This window comes from Myotis daubentonii, chromosome 8 (assembly GCF_963259705.1).
Source record: "Myotis daubentonii chromosome 8, mMyoDau2.1, whole genome shotgun sequence".
Classification (NCBI taxonomy): domain Eukaryota; kingdom Metazoa; phylum Chordata; class Mammalia; order Chiroptera; family Vespertilionidae; genus Myotis; species Myotis daubentonii.
This window is the reverse complement of record NC_081847.1, coordinates 11,511,036-11,528,833: the sequence shown is the minus strand read 5'-3', so window position 1 is coordinate 11,528,833 and position 17,798 is coordinate 11,511,036. Positions and strand designations below refer to the sequence as shown.

General features: G+C 49.6%; 1 protein-coding gene across 4 annotated transcripts in view; it reads right to left on the bottom strand.

Annotated features, from left to right (window-relative positions):
- Positions 1-17,798, bottom strand: part of ATP9A (ATPase phospholipid transporting 9A (putative)) — a 119,065-nt gene that overhangs the window by 50,705 nt on the left and 50,562 nt on the right. For all 4 annotated transcript variants that reach the window (XM_059705290.1, XM_059705288.1, XM_059705289.1 and 1 more), the window contains exons 5-11: positions 17,132-17,190; positions 15,636-15,687; positions 13,843-13,937; positions 12,145-12,225; positions 10,991-11,066; positions 5,149-5,225; positions 3,234-3,394 (exon numbers count right to left, since the gene is read on the bottom strand). In XM_059705290.1, the coding sequence (XP_059561273.1) occupies positions 3,234-3,394; positions 5,149-5,225; positions 10,991-11,066; positions 12,145-12,225; positions 13,843-13,937; positions 15,636-15,687; positions 17,132-17,190 (601 nt within the window). The remainder of the gene's footprint in view (positions 1-3,233; positions 3,395-5,148; positions 5,226-10,990; positions 11,067-12,144; positions 12,226-13,842; positions 13,938-15,635; positions 15,688-17,131; positions 17,191-17,798) is intronic.

The following is a 17,798-nucleotide window of genomic DNA, read 5'->3' as shown; positions in this document are numbered from 1 at the left end:
ACAGCAAGGACTCCGACTACTCATCCTTTGTGCCACCGCACCTGGAGTCACTCCCCACAGAAGCCACTGCCGGGGCTCAATCCCCAGATACAGCAGGAGTCAACACCACCATCAGATTACACGAAGCTATTCCATCATGGACCAAGGTCACTTAAAATACCGAAGGGGTGGTTGTTTTAGTCTTACTTTTTTTTTTTTTTTAATTACTGGTCCTCTGAACTAACAGACTTTTGATACTCTAGTCATTTATTAAAATTGTGGTAAAATACACACAACGTTTAAACCAGTTGAAGTGGACAGTTCTGTGGTTTGAGCACTTTCACACTGTTGTGCAGCACCAGCACCAGCACCATCCATGCCCACAACTTTTTCATCTTCCCAGACTGAAATTCCCACCCATTAAACAATAATCCCCCACTACCCCCTCCCCCTGGAAACCACCATTCTACTTTCTGTTTCTAGGACTTTCTTTCGGGGTACCTCACATAAGGGGAATCATACAGTATTTTTCCTTCTGTGACTAGTTTATTACACGCAGCACGTCTCCAGGGTTCATCTATGTTGTAGCAGGTCAGAATTTCCTTGCTTTTTAAGGCTAAATAATATTCCACTGTGTGTATTCTATTCACTTTAAAATATTTTATTTCAAAAAAAATTAAAATAAATCCTCAAATTCACTCATAATCCTTTAAACTATCTAAACTGCTTACTATTTTACTGGCCACCTGGCCATATGAAGATTCACTTCAGTAATTTTCAATCACGTTGTAGATAGAACTTTAAAGACCACAATTTTACTTAACATTACACCACAACACTTTTTTGCTGGAAACAAGGTAGACTTGTTATTCTTGGAAACCATTATCCCAAGCACCTCGGTGAGGGGTTCGATCCCCCTGTACTGGTCACGCTGTTGTACCACAACTACAATCGTGTCCTCAGAAAAAGACAAATTCTAGCTAGGATGATATAATTATGCAAAAGGAAAGACAATATATCAAGTGTAAAATAGAGATGAGAAGCACTAAAAGTTTCAGGGGAAAGATATGGCCTGCTTTAATAATTATCTACTGATCGCCCTGGCAGGGTAGCTCAGTTGTTTAGAGCGCCATCCCAATACGCCAAGGTTACGGGTTCGATCCTCAGTCAGGGCACATACAAGAATCAACCACTGGGGTACATCTACACGATGGAATACTACGCTGCTGTAAGAAAGAAAGAACTCTATCATTCACAAAAGCATGGATGGACATGGAGAGCATTATGCTACGTGAAATAAGTCAGTCGGAGAAAGATAAATATCACATGATCTCACTCATTTGTGAAATATAATGAACAACATAAACTGATGAACAAAAACAGAACCAGAGACAGAGAAGCATCGAACAGACCATCAAACCTCAGAGGGAAGGCAGGGGAGGGAAGAGATCAACCAAAGGACTTGTATGCTTCATATAAGCATAACCAATGGACACAGACATTAGGGGTGTGAGCACATGTGCTGGGGTATGGAGGTGGCCAGAGAGAGGTCAACGGGGGAAAAAGGAGACATATGTAATACTATATGTAATACTTTAAATAATAAAGAAGAATCAACCAATGAGCCCTGGCCAGTGTCTCAGTGGTTAGAGCGTCAGCCCATGCACTGAAGGGTCTCGGGTTTGATTCCCGGTTAAGGGCACAGGCACATACCTGGGTTGTAGGTTTGATCCCCAGCCCTGGTCAGGGAGTATGTGGGAGACAACCAATCAATGTGTCTCTCTCACATTGATGTTTCTTTCTTTCTCTCTCTTCCCCCATTCCTCTCTCCTTCACTCCCTTCCACTCTCTAAAAATCAATGGAAAAAATATCCAAATATCCTGAGGATTAACAAAACGACAAAAAGAAGAATCAACCAATTAATGTATAAACAAGTGGAACAACAAATCAATGTTTCTCTCTCTCTCTCTCTCTCTCTCTCTCTCTCTCTCTCTCTCTCTAACCAATCAATACAAAATTATTTTTACTGATCATTTACTATGGAAAAAGTAGAAACAAATATCCAATAATAGGGGAACAGAGTAAATTGTTAAACCCAGAATATATACTAGGGTAGTTGTAAAAAAGGTTGGGTTTCCAAGTATATTTGATGTGAGAAGTTATTTGCGACACACTGCTGTTAAAAAGGGGGGACAGACTTTGTGGAGAGCAGAGTCTCTTTTTCCTAAAATAGAAAGCGCTCTGTAAAAAGATACATCCCAAAATATTAACAGCAATTATCATTCAGTTGTGAGATTAGAAGTGACTTTTATTTTAATCTTTTGCTACTGTGAATCTTTGTTTTTTTCCTACTGTGATAATGTATTACTGGTATTTTTAAACCATTTATTCAGGCTCCGAATGAGGAAAGCAGACAATTGGCCTGTACCATCCAGCTTCCATTGCTAATCAATCTCAAAATTATCTCCTGCTGAGCCCAGACTCAGGCTCAGAATCCTTCTCCACACAGCCACCACCAACACCTTGGAGATGGCAGGTGAGATGAGCTCTAACTGGCATGTCTATCACAGACTGGGCAAGGCAAGATCTTTTGAGCAGAAAGTCCCTTAAGAAAAGATGGATCAGCCCTAGCTGGTGTGGCTCAGCTGCTTGAGCATCGTCCCGTCCACCAAGAGGTCACCTGTTCGATTCCCGGTCACAGCGCATGCCCAGGTTGTGGGTTCGTTCCCCAGTAGGGGGCGTTCAAGAGGCAGCAGATCGATGTTTCTCTCACATCGATATTTCTCTCCCCCCACTTCCTCTCTCTCTAAAATCAATAAAAACGTATTTTTTAAAAAAGAAAAAGAAAGGATGGGTCCTGGAGGCATGCACCCTTCCAATGCTACCACCACAAACCAGGGCTCAGACTCTGGAGAATCCTGACTGTTCTTTTTTTTTTTTTTTTTTTTAATATATTTTATTGATTTTTTACAGAGAGGAAGGGAGAGAGATAGAGAGCCAGAAACATCGATGAGAGAGAAACATCGATCAGCTGCCTCCTGCACATCCCCCACTGGGGACATGCCCGCAACCCAGGCACATGCCCTTGACCGGAATCGAACCCGGGACCCTCCAGTCCGCAGGCCGACGCTCTATCCACTGAGCCAAACCGGTTTCGGCTCCTGACTGTTCTTGGTCATCACTCAGCCAAGGGCCCAGCCGGTAAAGAGAAGAAATATCACGGCACCCAGATGCAAGCTCATTCTCTGCTCACCTGATGGGAATGATGTTGGAAAACAGGAGGAGGAAGCGGATGATCTGCAGGTACCAGCGTCCAGCGAAGTGCTGAAGGGCCACCATGACCAGTGACACCACCACCAGAGCACCAAAGAGGATCTTCGTGAGACAGTTCACTTCCAGGTCAAACAGGCCAATCTGGGGACAAGGCACAACGGGGGGCTCAGAATCAGCTGGTGCAACCCACAGCCATGAACCCGTGCACCCAGGGGGGGACACTGGGACCCTTCCGCACCCACGGCTTTGGCTGAGAGCACTGGGCGCCCTGGGCTGCAGTCCATAACAGGCATCTCAGGGACCTTGGAGATTTCTGCTTTCAGCGTTTTTCAGACTTAAGATTCAGGCTTGGAAACACATACACAGGTTATTGCTGCGCTTGGTGGGGCTGCACACTGCAGGGTCTCCACCATCCTACACAGCGACCTGTAAAATGACTGTCTACACTCCCAGCATCGTCCCGCACACTGAGTCAGATGTGCCTGCAAGTTTGGCGCACACACCTCTGGTGGCACCTGATTTTCAGGTGCTGCATTAATTAACATTGTTTGTTGAATAATTACGTATTTATTTCAGTGTATTTTGTTAATGTAACTAGTAAAACAGACCCATAACTTCACTGAAATATGGCCTACGAGGAGACAAAAACATCAAATACATGTCATTTACAGTTGTAATGGGGGGGTGAAAATGACTGGAGTTTGGGAAACAGCAATTGTTCATGGAATTGACAAAGGAAATCATTCTGCAATATTCTAACTTAAAGATTGAAGGAGGGGTGGGGCTGGGAGGGAGGGTCACGGAGTGAAACGAGCATGAACAGAGCAGACAGCAGATCTGACCCTGTCTGCCGTCAGTGGAGTTTGACGGGACCTGCCCACGGGGCACAGCGTGGCAGGTGCGAGGCCACTTCTCCTCCAGGAGGTGAGGCCAGGGAAGGCCTGCGCAGAGGCGGGCATAAGGATGAGATGAGATGAGACGCGTGTGAAGGACACCACATAACACAGCAAACAACAGTTTGCTTTAACTTAAAAGGTTTTAAAATGCGATGTATTAAAAAATGGGAATACACCCTGACCAGTGTGGCTCAGTGGTAGAGCGTCAGCTCACACATTGAAGCGTCTCTGGTAGGATTCCCAGTCAAGGACATGTACCTGGGTTGCAGGTTCATTCCCCAGCCCTAGGTCAGGGTGCATGAGGGAGGCAATCAATCATGTTTCTCTCTCTCCCCCTCCCTCCCTTCCACTCTCTAAAAATGAATGGAAAAAAATATCCTCAGGTGAGGATTAACAACAAAAAAAGAAGGGGAATTTTAAAATGTTCTGGTCATAAAAAAATATTTTAATTTAAAAAATAAAAAATAGGTGTTTAATTTTATGTATTTGTATATATATGAATAGCTACTTATGTATTATATGTGTGCATATCTACATATATGTATATATACCTACAGATCTACACTAATAAAAGAGAAACATGCAAATTGGTGCCACTCCGCTACACCCATCAGCCAATCAGGATGAGTATGCAAATTAACCCAACAAAGATGGTGGTTAATTTGCACATGCAGGTCTGGAGCCTAAAGGCTCCACCCGAGCGAAGACTGAAGACTGAAGAGGGTTGGCTTCTCCGCTGTGGCCTAAGCGAAGGCCTGGGGCCGGGTGCCAGAGGAAAAGCGGTGACGGCAGCCAGGGGAAGGAAGGCCTATTGCACGAATCTCTTCGTGCAATGGGCCTCTAGTATATATATATGAAAAGATAGTAGGTTTGTATAAGTGAGATAATACTGTCAGGAGTTCCAGCTTTTAACTCTGGCTCCTCACCCCCAACACCAATCATCAAAGTCCATCAGGTTGAAAGGTCTGACAAGGAGACGCTTCTCGTGACTGCACACACCTTACTTCGAGGATTTGAGGTATTCATGACACTCCGGAGTTCTCTGCCCGTGTAAAGAACAACACCCACAACAGTTCCTAGAACAGAAAAACGCGACACAAAGAACTGTTAGTGCAGACAGACGGGCTTACAAACACCAGAGCCTGGGGTGCCTGCGAGGACGTCTTCTAAATCCCACACCCACATGGGGAGAGTGTCAGTGTGTTCACGTCGGGGCCAGCCAACGACCCATGGCCACACTGACCAGCATGGAAGCTGCTAGCCACAGGCAGCAATCTAAATTCAATTAAAATGAAATCAAATAGGCAGGGGAACCAAAATGGTGGCGCAGGCAGTGGCTAGCTTTGCACCTCCCTGGAGACCCAAGAGCCAGTGCACCCAGTGGACAGCTTCAGACCATCCAGATTACAACACTACACATCCACAAGCAACACACTCAACAGGCAGACTCGGTGAGCACCACAGCCCCACTGAAACAAGTCCAGCTCCATAGGGGTGTTCCCGCACAGCAGCCTCCCACTATAGTCGCAGCTGGTTCTCACAGCCAACAGGCCTGGAGGTCAATTCCTCGCAGTGACACCAACAGCAATCAAGGCTCAACTACAACAAGGCTGTGCACACAGCCCACAAAGGGACACACCTAGAGTGCCCAGCTCAGGTGACTGGGGAGGCTGAGCCACTGGACCCTATAGGACACCTACTATACAAGGCCACCGTACCCACTCCAGGAGACACAGCAGTTACCCAATACATAGAAACAAACACAGGGAAGCAGCCAAATTTTGGAGACAAAGAAACATGTCACGAGTGGAAAAAAGTGAACTACTGGATACAGAGTTCAAAACCATAGTTACAAGGTTACTCAAGGATCCTCAAGGGACTTAGTGAGACTTTCAAGGATCTTGGTAAGAATGCCAAAAACATGGACAAGGACCAGTCAGAAATTAAGCATACACTAACTGAAATAAAGAATAACTTACAGGGATTCAACAGTAGAGTAGAGGATTCTGAGAATCAAAACAACGATTTGAAATACGAGGAAGCAAAAACACCCAATCAGAAGAGCAAAAAGAAAAAAGAATTCTAAAATATGAGATAGTATAAGGAGCCTCTGGGACAACTTCAAGCAAACCAACATTTCAATCATGGAGGTGCCAGAAGGAGAAGAGAGAGAGAGCAAGAATTTGAAAACCTGTTTGAAGAAATAATGACAGAAAACTTCCCCTATCGGGTGAAAGAAATAGACTTACAAGTCCAGGAAGCACAGAGAGTCCCAAACAAGAAGAACCCAAAGAGGAACACACCAAGACACATAATTAAAATGCCAAGGGCTAAAGACAAAGAGAGAATCTTAAAAGCAGCAAGAGAAAAACAGTCAGTTACCTATAAGGGAGTGCCCATATGACTATCAGCTGATTTCTTAACAGAAACTATGCAGGCCAGAAGGGAGTGGCAAGAAATATTGAAGGTGATGAATAGCAAGAACCTACAACCAAGATTACTCTACCCAGCAAAGCTATCATTTAGAATTGAAGGTCAGATAAAGAGCGTCACAGACAAGAAAAAGTTAAAGGAGTTCATCACCACCAAACCAGTATTACATGAAATATTGAAGGTTATTATTTAAGAAGAGGAAGAAGAAGAAGCAAAGGGACAAAAATATGAACAATAAAGCGGCAACAAAGACATATCTATCAAAAATTGAATCTAAAAATCAAAATAAACGAATAAGGAATCTAATGAACAGAATAAACTGGTGAATAAAATAGAATCAGAGGCATGGAAATGGAACAGATTGAAGATTCTCAGAGGGAAGGGGTTCAGGGGTTGATCTTATATGTATATATGCACAGACAATACGGTGGTGAAGACCCTGGCCTGCGTGGCTCAGTGGCTGAGTGCACACCTATGAACCAGGAGGTCTTGGTTCGATTCCCAGTCAGGGCACATGCCTGGGTTGCGGGCTCGATCCCCAGTAGGGGGTGTGCAGGAGGCAGCCAGTCAGTGATTCTCTCCACTGGAAAAAGCAAACACCTAACCTTCTCTCCTCGGAAAAATACTGGCGGAGGAATGTACAAAAACTCGGAGACTCAAGCACAGCCTCAGGGAAAGAGCTGACCCAGATGCAGTGCGGCCGTGTCCCCTGGAGGCACAGAAGTCCCTCAGTTTAGCGCACAGTGTTCTGCACGAGGCGTTCCGGGCAGGGAGGCTGCCAGCAGATGGCAGGCTGGGGAGCTCGCTGGCCGCTCCCAGCAGGTGGCAGGCTCCCGGGCACACTGGTGCGGCCACAGCAGATGGTGGGCAGTGGGAGCCAAGCCTGGACTGAGCTCACTGGCTCCACGCTGGCCTCGATGTCCAAAGTCCAGGTGCATGAGGTTTCACAGGAAATGCACACTCCCCTGTTTCCTCCGCCTCTCCTGTAGCCCGTGTTCATATCAGAGGCTCCCCAAGGGAGGGTCCCCCACGGGCACCAGCCAACCTCAGTGCCTGATGCTGCTGAAATGGCCTTCCCCCCAACATTTCCCTGTGTTCAAGACCAAAACCGTCACCACCAGATCCAAACCGGCCTCACCGCCCAGACAGAGCGCACACGCCGGCCGCAGCGGGGCGCTGGTTTGGTCTGCACAGCGCTTTAAGGTGTTGAATTCACTGGCCACTTTTCATGCCAGGAGCTTTCATTTAACAATGGAGACCTCTGGCTTCTCCTGGAAAACTGGAAGATCTGGTGACACTGGGTCCACGTTCCTCATGCGACCCAGGCCTCGGACCCCGCACCCCATGCTGTGCCCTCTGCTGTCCCTCACCCTCTGCAGCCCGCAGACCACGAATCCTCTCCATCCTGCCAGCTGGCCCCCAGCCGCTTTCTCCAAGGAGCCAGGCTGCCGTGGTCGGCATTTCATAAGGTTCCTCCTAACCCCGCACAGCAGTGTGGTCCCAGGTCAGACCTCACTGCGGCCCCTTTGTTCCCTGTCAGCAACAAGATAAACGCTGAGCCCCAGAGAGCCAGCGTTCAGAAATGTTTATGGCAATCAGGCACGCTGTGACGCCGAGCGGCCGGTCACAGCACAAGCCCCGCCAAGCAGGGGACATTATCAAATTCGGGTGGCCAGGTGCACGTGGCGTGACCTGCCCGCTGGTCACACCCAGCAGGACACTGATCCATCCGCCACAGATTTCCGGGGGGGGGGGGGGGGGCGCTAACAAACTGGTCCCTCACCACTGAGTCGTGGGGGAACTGGACTAGAACACCTGGGCTCTGTCACATCCAGGCCACCTTCTCTGCCAAGCCTCCCCCTGCCCTTCCCTCTTACCGCCCTGGTGACTCCTCACCCAGCAGCACTGTGTTGAGTTACCATGGCAACTGCATCGATGCTGGACCCCCAGCATCTACCCTAGCAAGCTTTATTTTTATTTTTTTAAGAGAAAGGGGAAGCCCAGACAGTGTAGCTCAGTGGTTGCGTTTCGACCAGGAGGTCATGGTTTAATTCCTGGTTAGGGCACATGCTGGGATTGTGGGCTCGATCCCCAGTGGGGGGCATGCATGAGGCAGCTGATTAATGATTTTTTTCTCTCATCATTGATGTTTCTATTTCTCTCTCTCCCTCTCCCTTTCTCTCTCTGAAATCAATAAAAACATCTTTTAAAGAAAAGAGAGAGACAGAGGGAAGAATGGAGAGGGAGAGGGAGAGAGAGAAACCTCAATATGAGAGCAAACAATGATCAGCCGCCTCCTGCACGCCCCCTATCGGGGATCGAGCGGCAGCCCCGGCATGTGCCCTGACGGGGAGTTGAATCGGCAACCTTGCCCCGCACAGGATGATGCCCAGCCAACTGAGCCGCACCAGCCAGGGGAAGCTTTGTTATTTTTTAAACTTCCAACTAATAAGAGCGGAGTGACCACGACACAGGAGTTAGATTCTAAAGGGAACACAGAGGCCACATGTCATACGGGTAAGGTTACTCTTGGTGGCCGTGGCTTGAGTTGAGCAACGGCTGTGTTTCACTCCGTGTTTGCATTAGAATCAGATGCAGTGAGAAGTCAGGGAAACTGAGGCCAGCTGCAGACATGCTGGGTGCCCAGCTCCTGACTCACTCCAAAGCATACACCTGCTGAAGGGGATGGCAGGCAATGCCACTGGAGCCCTGGAGCCCTGCTCTCTCTTCCCACATCACCAAGCACAGAGATTAATTCAAACAACCGAAAAAATGCATGGACCGACTCCACAATGCATTTCCCATGAACTGCTGTGAAATCTCTTCCCCATCTTCAAGATCCCAATTCGCCTTCCACTCTCCTCCTCCTAAGAGATGACTGCTCCAAGGCTGTGTGACCTTAGGCACGTTGCTTAACCTCTCTGAGTCTCCACTCTGCATTCCATTAAATGTCCTCGTTTTTATGAGATGAAACCAAAACAAGAGAATGGCAGCAAAGCAATGGAGCATGGCATGACTGAATATAGATGTTCAATCACAGGAAGAAGGAAAGCAGGAAGGAAGGAGAGACAATCACCAGAATGAAAACCAAACAGACACAGGCACAGGTACTTGTCACTCAAATATTAATATTATCAAATCAAGTGCAGAATTAAACACACTGAGGTTATTAGAAGCCAAGGCGTGGCCAGGCAGTGGCTGTGCAGAATTGTAAGGACCAATTTCTCACTCCTTTAGTCATCAGGGGAACTGAGAGACAGCCAGATGACGCTGCCAATCCACACAGCCAGGAGAGAAGAAACCTGGCAAGAACCCCAGGGACAGCTCATCTCTGTGGACAGAGATGCCAGGCGGCCTGGGCTCTCACTTGTGCCAGTCCCTCCCTTCCCTTGTCATAGAGCAAGCATGTCAAACTCGCGGCCGACGGGCCGCATGCCTCATTTATTTGGCCCGTGTTAGCCTTGGAGTTTGACATGCTTGTCATAGAGTATCTGGATTGAGCGTCTGCTCTCCTATGAGCCACAGAGAACCAACAAGCAGAGGAAAAAGGGTTGATAGGAGGGAGCTATCACTCTTGAAGAGGGGAAAGAAATGGATTCCTCCAATAATAAAGACAGAGAGTTGCCAGCAGCAGAATTACATGTTATTAGTATAAGTTATTATATACTAACAGCGGCTGGTACAGTGAGTTCTGCTTCTCAAGCAAAGTGCCTGGGTTCAAGTCCCAACTCACCTTTTCCCTGCTGGGTGACCTTGGGCAAGTTACTTAACCCCACAGAGCCTCAGTTTCCTCATCTGCAGAATGGGGACAACACTAGCACCTACCTTCGTGGCACCTTTGGGAGGGTCAAGTGAAATGTGTAAAGGACTCGTCACACTGCATGAGAGACAGGCGGGAGCCCACAGATATCAACAGGGCTGCTGCAGGCCAGGCTCAACCCCTGGGCTCCTTCTGTTCAGTTGCCCCTCATGCTCAAAACTGAAAGGCTCGGATTTCTGCATCACCTCGGTGTTTTCAATGTTGAGGCTCTGCCCTTTCCTGTGCACGGAGCCCCTTACCCACAGGACCAGCAGCCTCACAGACACGACCTGCAGCCCAACATGCAGGCTGAGCCAACCTCTGGGACAGATTAGAACGTCCATCTGCAGCGGCAATTAAGGGCTATTCTCGAAGTGGGCGCTGCAGAGAGTCCGCAGGCCAGAGCAGCTTCTCTGCTCGGCTCTCTAAGTGTCTGAGGGGCAATTAGATGCCAGCAGAACCCCCTGGAGGTGCTGGGACAAGTGGAAAACACCATTTGACCGAGGACTAATTTTCCCAACTGACAGATGATTATTCTAATTACTCGGGAGGATTTTCTTCCCTCTTCAAATTGCTACCACATTCCTGGGAGAGGGCAGGGCGCCTCACCTGAGGCGATGACGGTGCCCGCCCAGAGCGCGTTCTCGATGCTCAGGCTCTCGCTGATCGAAGGGTCGCTGTCCTCCTGCAAGAGGCCAGACAGACACACACTTATCAGCGAGGCTTCTTGTTGTTGGTTTTCGTGGGGGTTCTTGTTAATCCTCACTCGAGGATATTTTTTTACATTGATTTTTAGAGAGTAAAAGAGAGGTAGGGAGAGGGAGAGAGAAAGAGAGTGAGAGAGAAATATCTATATGAGAGAGACATGTTGATTGGTTGCCTCCGGCAAGTGCTAACAAGTTTTTGAGATACAAGCCGTCTCTCCGCCGATTTTCTGCTTTGAGTTGTGAGCTAAAATTCGGGTTACGAGCCAGCTTCAGATACCCCACCGCTAGTTGGCGCAGCGAACGTCACAGTGAACGCCACAACATCAGCCCAGCATCACATGTCTCACTCGTTCACTTTAATGATTTGACATACGAGTAATTTGAGTTACAAGCTCCATCACGGAATGAATTAAAGGCCCCACTGTACCTCAGTTGCATGCTTGATCCCCAGCCCCAGTCAGGGTGCCTACGGTGGTAGTGGGGGGGAGGCGCATGTAACCAATCAACGTCTTTCTCTCACATCGATGTTTCTATCTCTCTGTCTCTCCCCGTCCCTTCCACTCTCTCTCAAAATCAATAGGAAAATATCCTTGGGGGAGGATTAATCAAATATATGTAAACAACAGTGGTCCTGGCCAGGTGGCTCCGTCAGCTGGAGCATCATCCCATACACCGAAAGGCGGTGGGCGTTCACTTCCCAGTCTGGGTGCCTATGGGAGGCACCCAATCGATGTTTCTCTCTCACATTAAGATTTGAGCATCGGTGTTAACATGAATTAGAACAACCTGTGGCTAAACTGTCAGGCAATCCCAGCTGCTCAGAGGCTGAAGAACCTGCAGTGCGTGGCCCCTACTGAGAGACAATGTGTCAGGGGTCAGGCGGTGCCTCCCTAAGGGAATTCTCCCCCCCCCACCCCAACCCCTGCCCCCTCCCCTTTCCATCCCCTCGCCCCTCTCCTCCCCCTCCCACCCCCAAAGAGATACTTCCTGATGAGGACCCTCCCGTTGTGAACCCACACTCTAAGACAGGAGTCCGCGGCAAGCGGAGCGACGTACCCTGGTAAATGTTCCCACAAAATTGTGGATGTCGATGCTCGGCTCTTCCGCGTAGATGTACGACCGGATCTGAAGAAGATCCTGCGTGACAGAGGTGACATCTGGGAGTTAGAAAAGGCGGCTTATGAGCAGAGACTTCCGGAGGCAGCCGCTCTTTCTCTAAAGCCAACAGGCCCTGAAATGACGGGGCAGGCGGGGAAAGGGGAAACCTTCCACACGTGTAGGTGTCTTCACGACTCCAGGCTCTCGACTCGCTCTTAAGGGGAGTCCTTCGAGCATTCTGAGGGTCAGAACTGTTCTTTGCAGAAACTTCACCGGAAGGGAGACCACGCCATCCAGATAAAGTCAGAACCCCTATTAGACCAGCCCCGCCCAGGGTCGCCATGGCGCCTTCTACAGATTCCCAGGGGCTCCCAGCCAGTTAGAGACTCGCGGCTCTAGAATTCCTGCTTTAAAAAGCAGTAATAATTAACAGCACCATTTCACTTGTTCCTGACGACGAACAATCATATGTACCACGGGCACGCCTACTGTTATGCTAACTCCACGGAGACACAGAACTTCTTCCTTCCTTAGAGGGCGAGGAAAGGCCTGGCATCAACCGATGTGACCGCCAGCCCAGGGAAAGCTGGCGTGTGCAGCTTAACCCTTTCAGACCACGCACGGGACCTATGCTGGTCTCCAGGAGTTTGAATTACATTCTGTGGTTTTGTAACTAGTCCACAGGCCAATTCCAACCCATGTGACTTGTGTTTAAACTTACACTTTGGCTACCTTCTCCCTCCCTCACTCTACAAATCGTGGTGTGATATAGGGAACTACAGGGCCCTGGGGAGCTATGAGCACCTGTTGGTTACAACTACTTAGACCACACCTTCTTAGAGAGAGTCCATGTGCTATTCCACACAGTTCTAAATGCTGTTCCACACACTGGGCATACACTGTTCCATGCACTGTTCTACATGTTCCTCCACACACTGTCTATATGCTGTTCCACGCACTGTTCTAAATGCTGTTCCACGTACCAGGAATTCAGCAGTGAATATACCGGGCAGAACCCTACCCTCAAAGATACCGTCTTGAAGTGAGTGGAGTGGGAATGCAGGGAGAAGGTGGCCAGAAAACGCCTCTCTGTTAGGAGACGGGTGTACAAGACCTAAGGATACGATGGAGGTGCCCAGCCAGCAGACAACAGGATCTGACTGTTCCGGTGGAAGACACGGCCAAGGACAGATGCTGGGAGGCAGACGCATGCCTGACGGGGAGGCCAGTGTGGCTGCAGCGTGGGGAGAGGGGAGGGCCCGAAGCGAAGGTCAGGGCGTCTGCAGAGAGTGTATGGATGACACGGGGTTAAAAGGTGCCAGTGAGGCCTGTGGGACGGGTTCTCGGAGCTGAGAAGCCTCCGGAGTTCTGAGCAGAGGAGGACATGCTTGGCCTACCTTTACTTTTACACTCGGTCCCGGTCACGGTTTCCTAAGGTTCTGCGCTCCCCTCGGAAGAGCTCCGTCCCGCATGCCGAGCCTGCATTTCGCGTGGCCACGGAACGTGGAACCAACCGGCACTCAAGGCTCCCAGGGCCCCAAAACACCCCACCAGCCACTTCACCTCTGACACCCATGCCTGGCCCGGAGGGCGCCCGAGTCTGCGAGCTCTGCCGGGACAGTGGCCATTTGTGCCTCTGCAGGGAGAGCTACTCACGGCGGCCGTGGGGAGCCTCTGCGTGCAGGCCACCGGGAGCCGCAGCTTCCAGTCCGTCTCCCCGTCCAGCTGATCCGTCCGCAGGAAGCAAGACCCTGTGGAAGGAAGACAGTGCCTTCTGTTCACCAGCAGCTCACGAAGGCTTTTTGGTGCCCGCTCGGGGCAGCCCCCGCCCTGGTCCTTGTAAAAACAGCCAACAAATGGCCAACCACCAAAAGGGAAGGAAAATACCCCATTTCCCACTTCCTCCTTAAGCTCTAGGGTCAGAAAGATCTGGGTGCAAATGCCCCCTCCCCCACTCACTCGCAGTGGGAGCCGGCACCAGCTTCTCCACCTTGCTAACCTCGGTGTGTCCTCGCCATAAAACGGGAAGAAACACACACCTCCCAAGCTTGCTGTTGGGACTCAGTGGTGACAGAAGCCCAGCATGGAGGCAGCCTGAGAGAGCCCGCATTCGAGTCTGTTCTGGGCAGGGGTTACAAGCACCTTCTCAGGAACCAGACCTCCTGGGTTCAAGTCCAGGCTCCAACACTCACTAGCTGCAGGTCCTTAGCCTCAGTTTCCCTTGAGTGTGAACATGGAGATTAACAGCACCGAGCTCAGACTGTGAAAACTAAAGCGCTGGTCCATGCCAAGCCAAGAGCACCAGGTCGGTCGGCCGTAATCACCCACGCGCACTGTGTGTGGGCGCGTATGTGGGTCTGACGTGCAAGTCCAAGCCACAGATAGGCCGTGTCTCTCATCAGACAGAGAGGGTGCGGAACTCGCCGGCGCTGCAGCGAAGGCTCCTGGGAACTTCCTATCTTTTGGGGGGGCTGGGGGTGTTTTAGAAAGGGAGAGCCCTTCAGGGAACCTAATCCCCAACACTCATGGACCAGGACACAACCGATTTGAGGACAAAGCCGCAGTTTTTAAAAGAAGGCTGCTTTCATCATGCCTTCCACCCCCCTCTCTGTATTACTTCATATATTATTAGTGTAAGATTTCACCCGTGCTTTTATTCAATTTGTAATAAAATAGGCTGCAGGAACCTCAAAGGAATACAAGTACGAATCTTTTGGGGGTTCAAAGATCTCTGATTGTGCCTGATAGGCAAGAGAGAAACAGCCCTGTTTCCTCAGAGCAGCTTAAATATCAAAAATAAAGAGAGAGGAGACATGAGCCAACGGACGGGCGGGCAGGCGGGACAGCCACGCGGGGAGAGCGCAGTGAGAGGGGCTTGGAAAGGCGGAGCGGTCCTCAACCCCAATGGGCTGGAACAACAAACAAACCGAGGGGCAAGGGGGGGCCTGGCCCCGCCACTCGTGACTCAGAGCCCAAAGGGACACCTACTGCGCGCCTCATCACACACCTCCTGGTATTTTCTCAGAAGAGGGGGAATTTCTGTTTGTCAGACACTCTTCCTCCTCCCGCCAACGCCTGAAGCTGAGCCTCACGCAGCCAGGGAAGGAAAGCAGCACGTGCAAGCATGCCTGCATGTGTGCGTGTGTGTGTGTGCATGTGCACGTGTGTGCACGTGTGTGCATGTGTGTGTGTGTGCGTGTATGTATGAGACTTCACCAGCGGAGACTCAGCAGGGGTCCAACTAGCAGTATCTTTGTAATGATCACAATCTATTGGCCTGCGAGCACCGAAAACATTGTTTTAGGACTGCTCCGTTAAAAGGGCTGTTTGGATTCGCCTCCGTGGCTCCGAAATGATCATCTACTTCAGTTACATTTTCGAATGATTACTTTGCCAAATTGCCACTGAAAGGTTAATGGTTATTTTCCAAATCGATCCCAGCTGTTTACCGTTCTTTTCTGATGTCCTCAGGAAGATCATGTCAGCAGGCACCCGCTGGTTCTGTTACGAAAAGAAGGGCTGTTACTGTGGGCCATCCTGGGTGGGTTTCCGCCCCCCGCCCCCCGCCACCACCCCTCGGTGGGGGGAGCCGTCGAAACCCACGGCATCTTTTCAGTGTCTGCCTTTGTCCAAGACAGACGGGGGGGTTATTTTGTTCTGAATCTGAAAACCCTTGCACGCTGCTGTGACGTGCCTAATCCCCTGTTGAGGTCACATCTCGGAAAGAGAGCTTCTAGCTTCCTGGCGAATCCAACCATCACCTCCCGAAATTCCAGCCAGGGACCCCGGCCTCAGGCCCGCGACCCTCGCTGACTTTGGTCCAGGCTGTCTGCTGAAAGGAAAGGTACGCACCCCCTGCTCACGCTCTCTGCTTCTACCCCTTTCCCGGCTGGAGGTTTGGCTTCCAGTGGGATTCTAATAAGGAAGTCAAGTCACAGGAAGGAACAAAAGCCATTCTCAAAAGGAGAGCGAGAGCCGACAGCAGCCTCATTTAACTGTGAACGGAGAGGTCTGCGCCCAGCAGCACAGGGGGGTGCGGCTCCTCCGCGCTGCCACCCAGAAGAGCTTCCCTTCCCCGCAAATCAACTCGGGGTTGTTGGGTTTAATCCTTTTAAAAGAGCACAGTTCACTACCTACAGAGCCCAGTCCAGACACACTCCTTTCAAATCAAATATTATCCCGAGACTGTCCAGAACCAGCCTCAAAATCCAATGCCTTCCAAATAACACAGCAAGAAGAGATGTGAGTATCCGCTGAAGTCAGGAGCAAATTAGCAGTGCTATTTTTAAAAATGTGTTTTTTGCGTTTTTACTGTTCTCACAGTATCCTCTACTCCCCATAAAATGATTGAAAAGCATGATGTTTAAGTAAAAAACTGCAAGCTAAGGCCTGGCCGATGTGGCTCCGTTGGTCAGGCAATGTCCCGTGAACCAAAAAGTTACCAGTTCGATTCCTGGTCAGGCCACATGGCCGGTTTGCGGGCTCGATCCCCAGTAGGGGGCTTGCAGGAAGCAGTCGATCGATGATTCTCTCTCTCTCTCCCTACCGCTTCCCCTCTAAAAATCAATAAAATATAGATGTATATTTAATTATTTTAAATGCAAGCTAAAATTGCTCAAAAGGTGAATGACAAACACGTTTATGTAGTTAATAGACTTCTAAGAAAGACTTCATGGTAAATAAAAAAAATTTTTAAAAGACCCCAAAAAGAACAACGAACACATCAAACAGGAAATCAAAACTTGTGTAGGACTGCTAGCTAACCGACACATGTAAACCTGAAAAAATACTTTGTGCCCCTCAGGAAAGAGAGACTTTTCTCCCCAGCAGAGCTGCTGGATGGAACTGCAAACAGCGAACATTCGATCAGAGCCACTGACTGCACGCCAGCACTGATGTGAGGGCGGGGACTCCCCATTTACACACACAGCAGAGGCCCCCTCACCTTTTCGACGATGATCAGGTCTCCCACTTGGATGTTGGCACTCTTCACCTTCACGGTCCCTGCAGAGAAACAGGTCCAAGACACATCCGTCTGAACTCGTTCCAGTTCCAGGCGTCTTTATAGAGTGCCCAGCGCCTTCAAAGCCAGTGCGTACAGCAGAAGGATGAGCCCCCACCGCCCGCCCCCCCCACCGCCCCGCATCACCTCCTACCCCTCTGAGAAAGGTGCGCCTGTGGCAGAAACAGCTCCAGAAACTACCCCGACGGAGCTCTGGGAAGTGCCCACACCCCTCAAGTGCCCACACCATCTTCTGTCCTAATGGTGCCTTGGAAACTTTCCTACGTCTGCACCTTAAGAAACTCATTCAGCCTCAAACGAAAAAGAAAACCCACACAGACATGGGGAAGAGAGAGAAAAGGGCAGAAGGGCAGCTCTTAATTTTCAAAAAGAAAGATGCTAACCGAAAAGGACTAATTATTTTATTTTTTTTAATTTGCAACGGCTATACAGTTTGGTTTATATGGTTATGATCAGGTTACTTTTGCTGGATGTTTATCTGAACAAAAATGGAACAGCTAACATCAAACGCTGATTCTGTGCTGCGCTGGCTGGGTGGCTCAGTAGGTTGGAGCGTCATCCCGTACACCAGAAGGTTTTGGGTTCGATC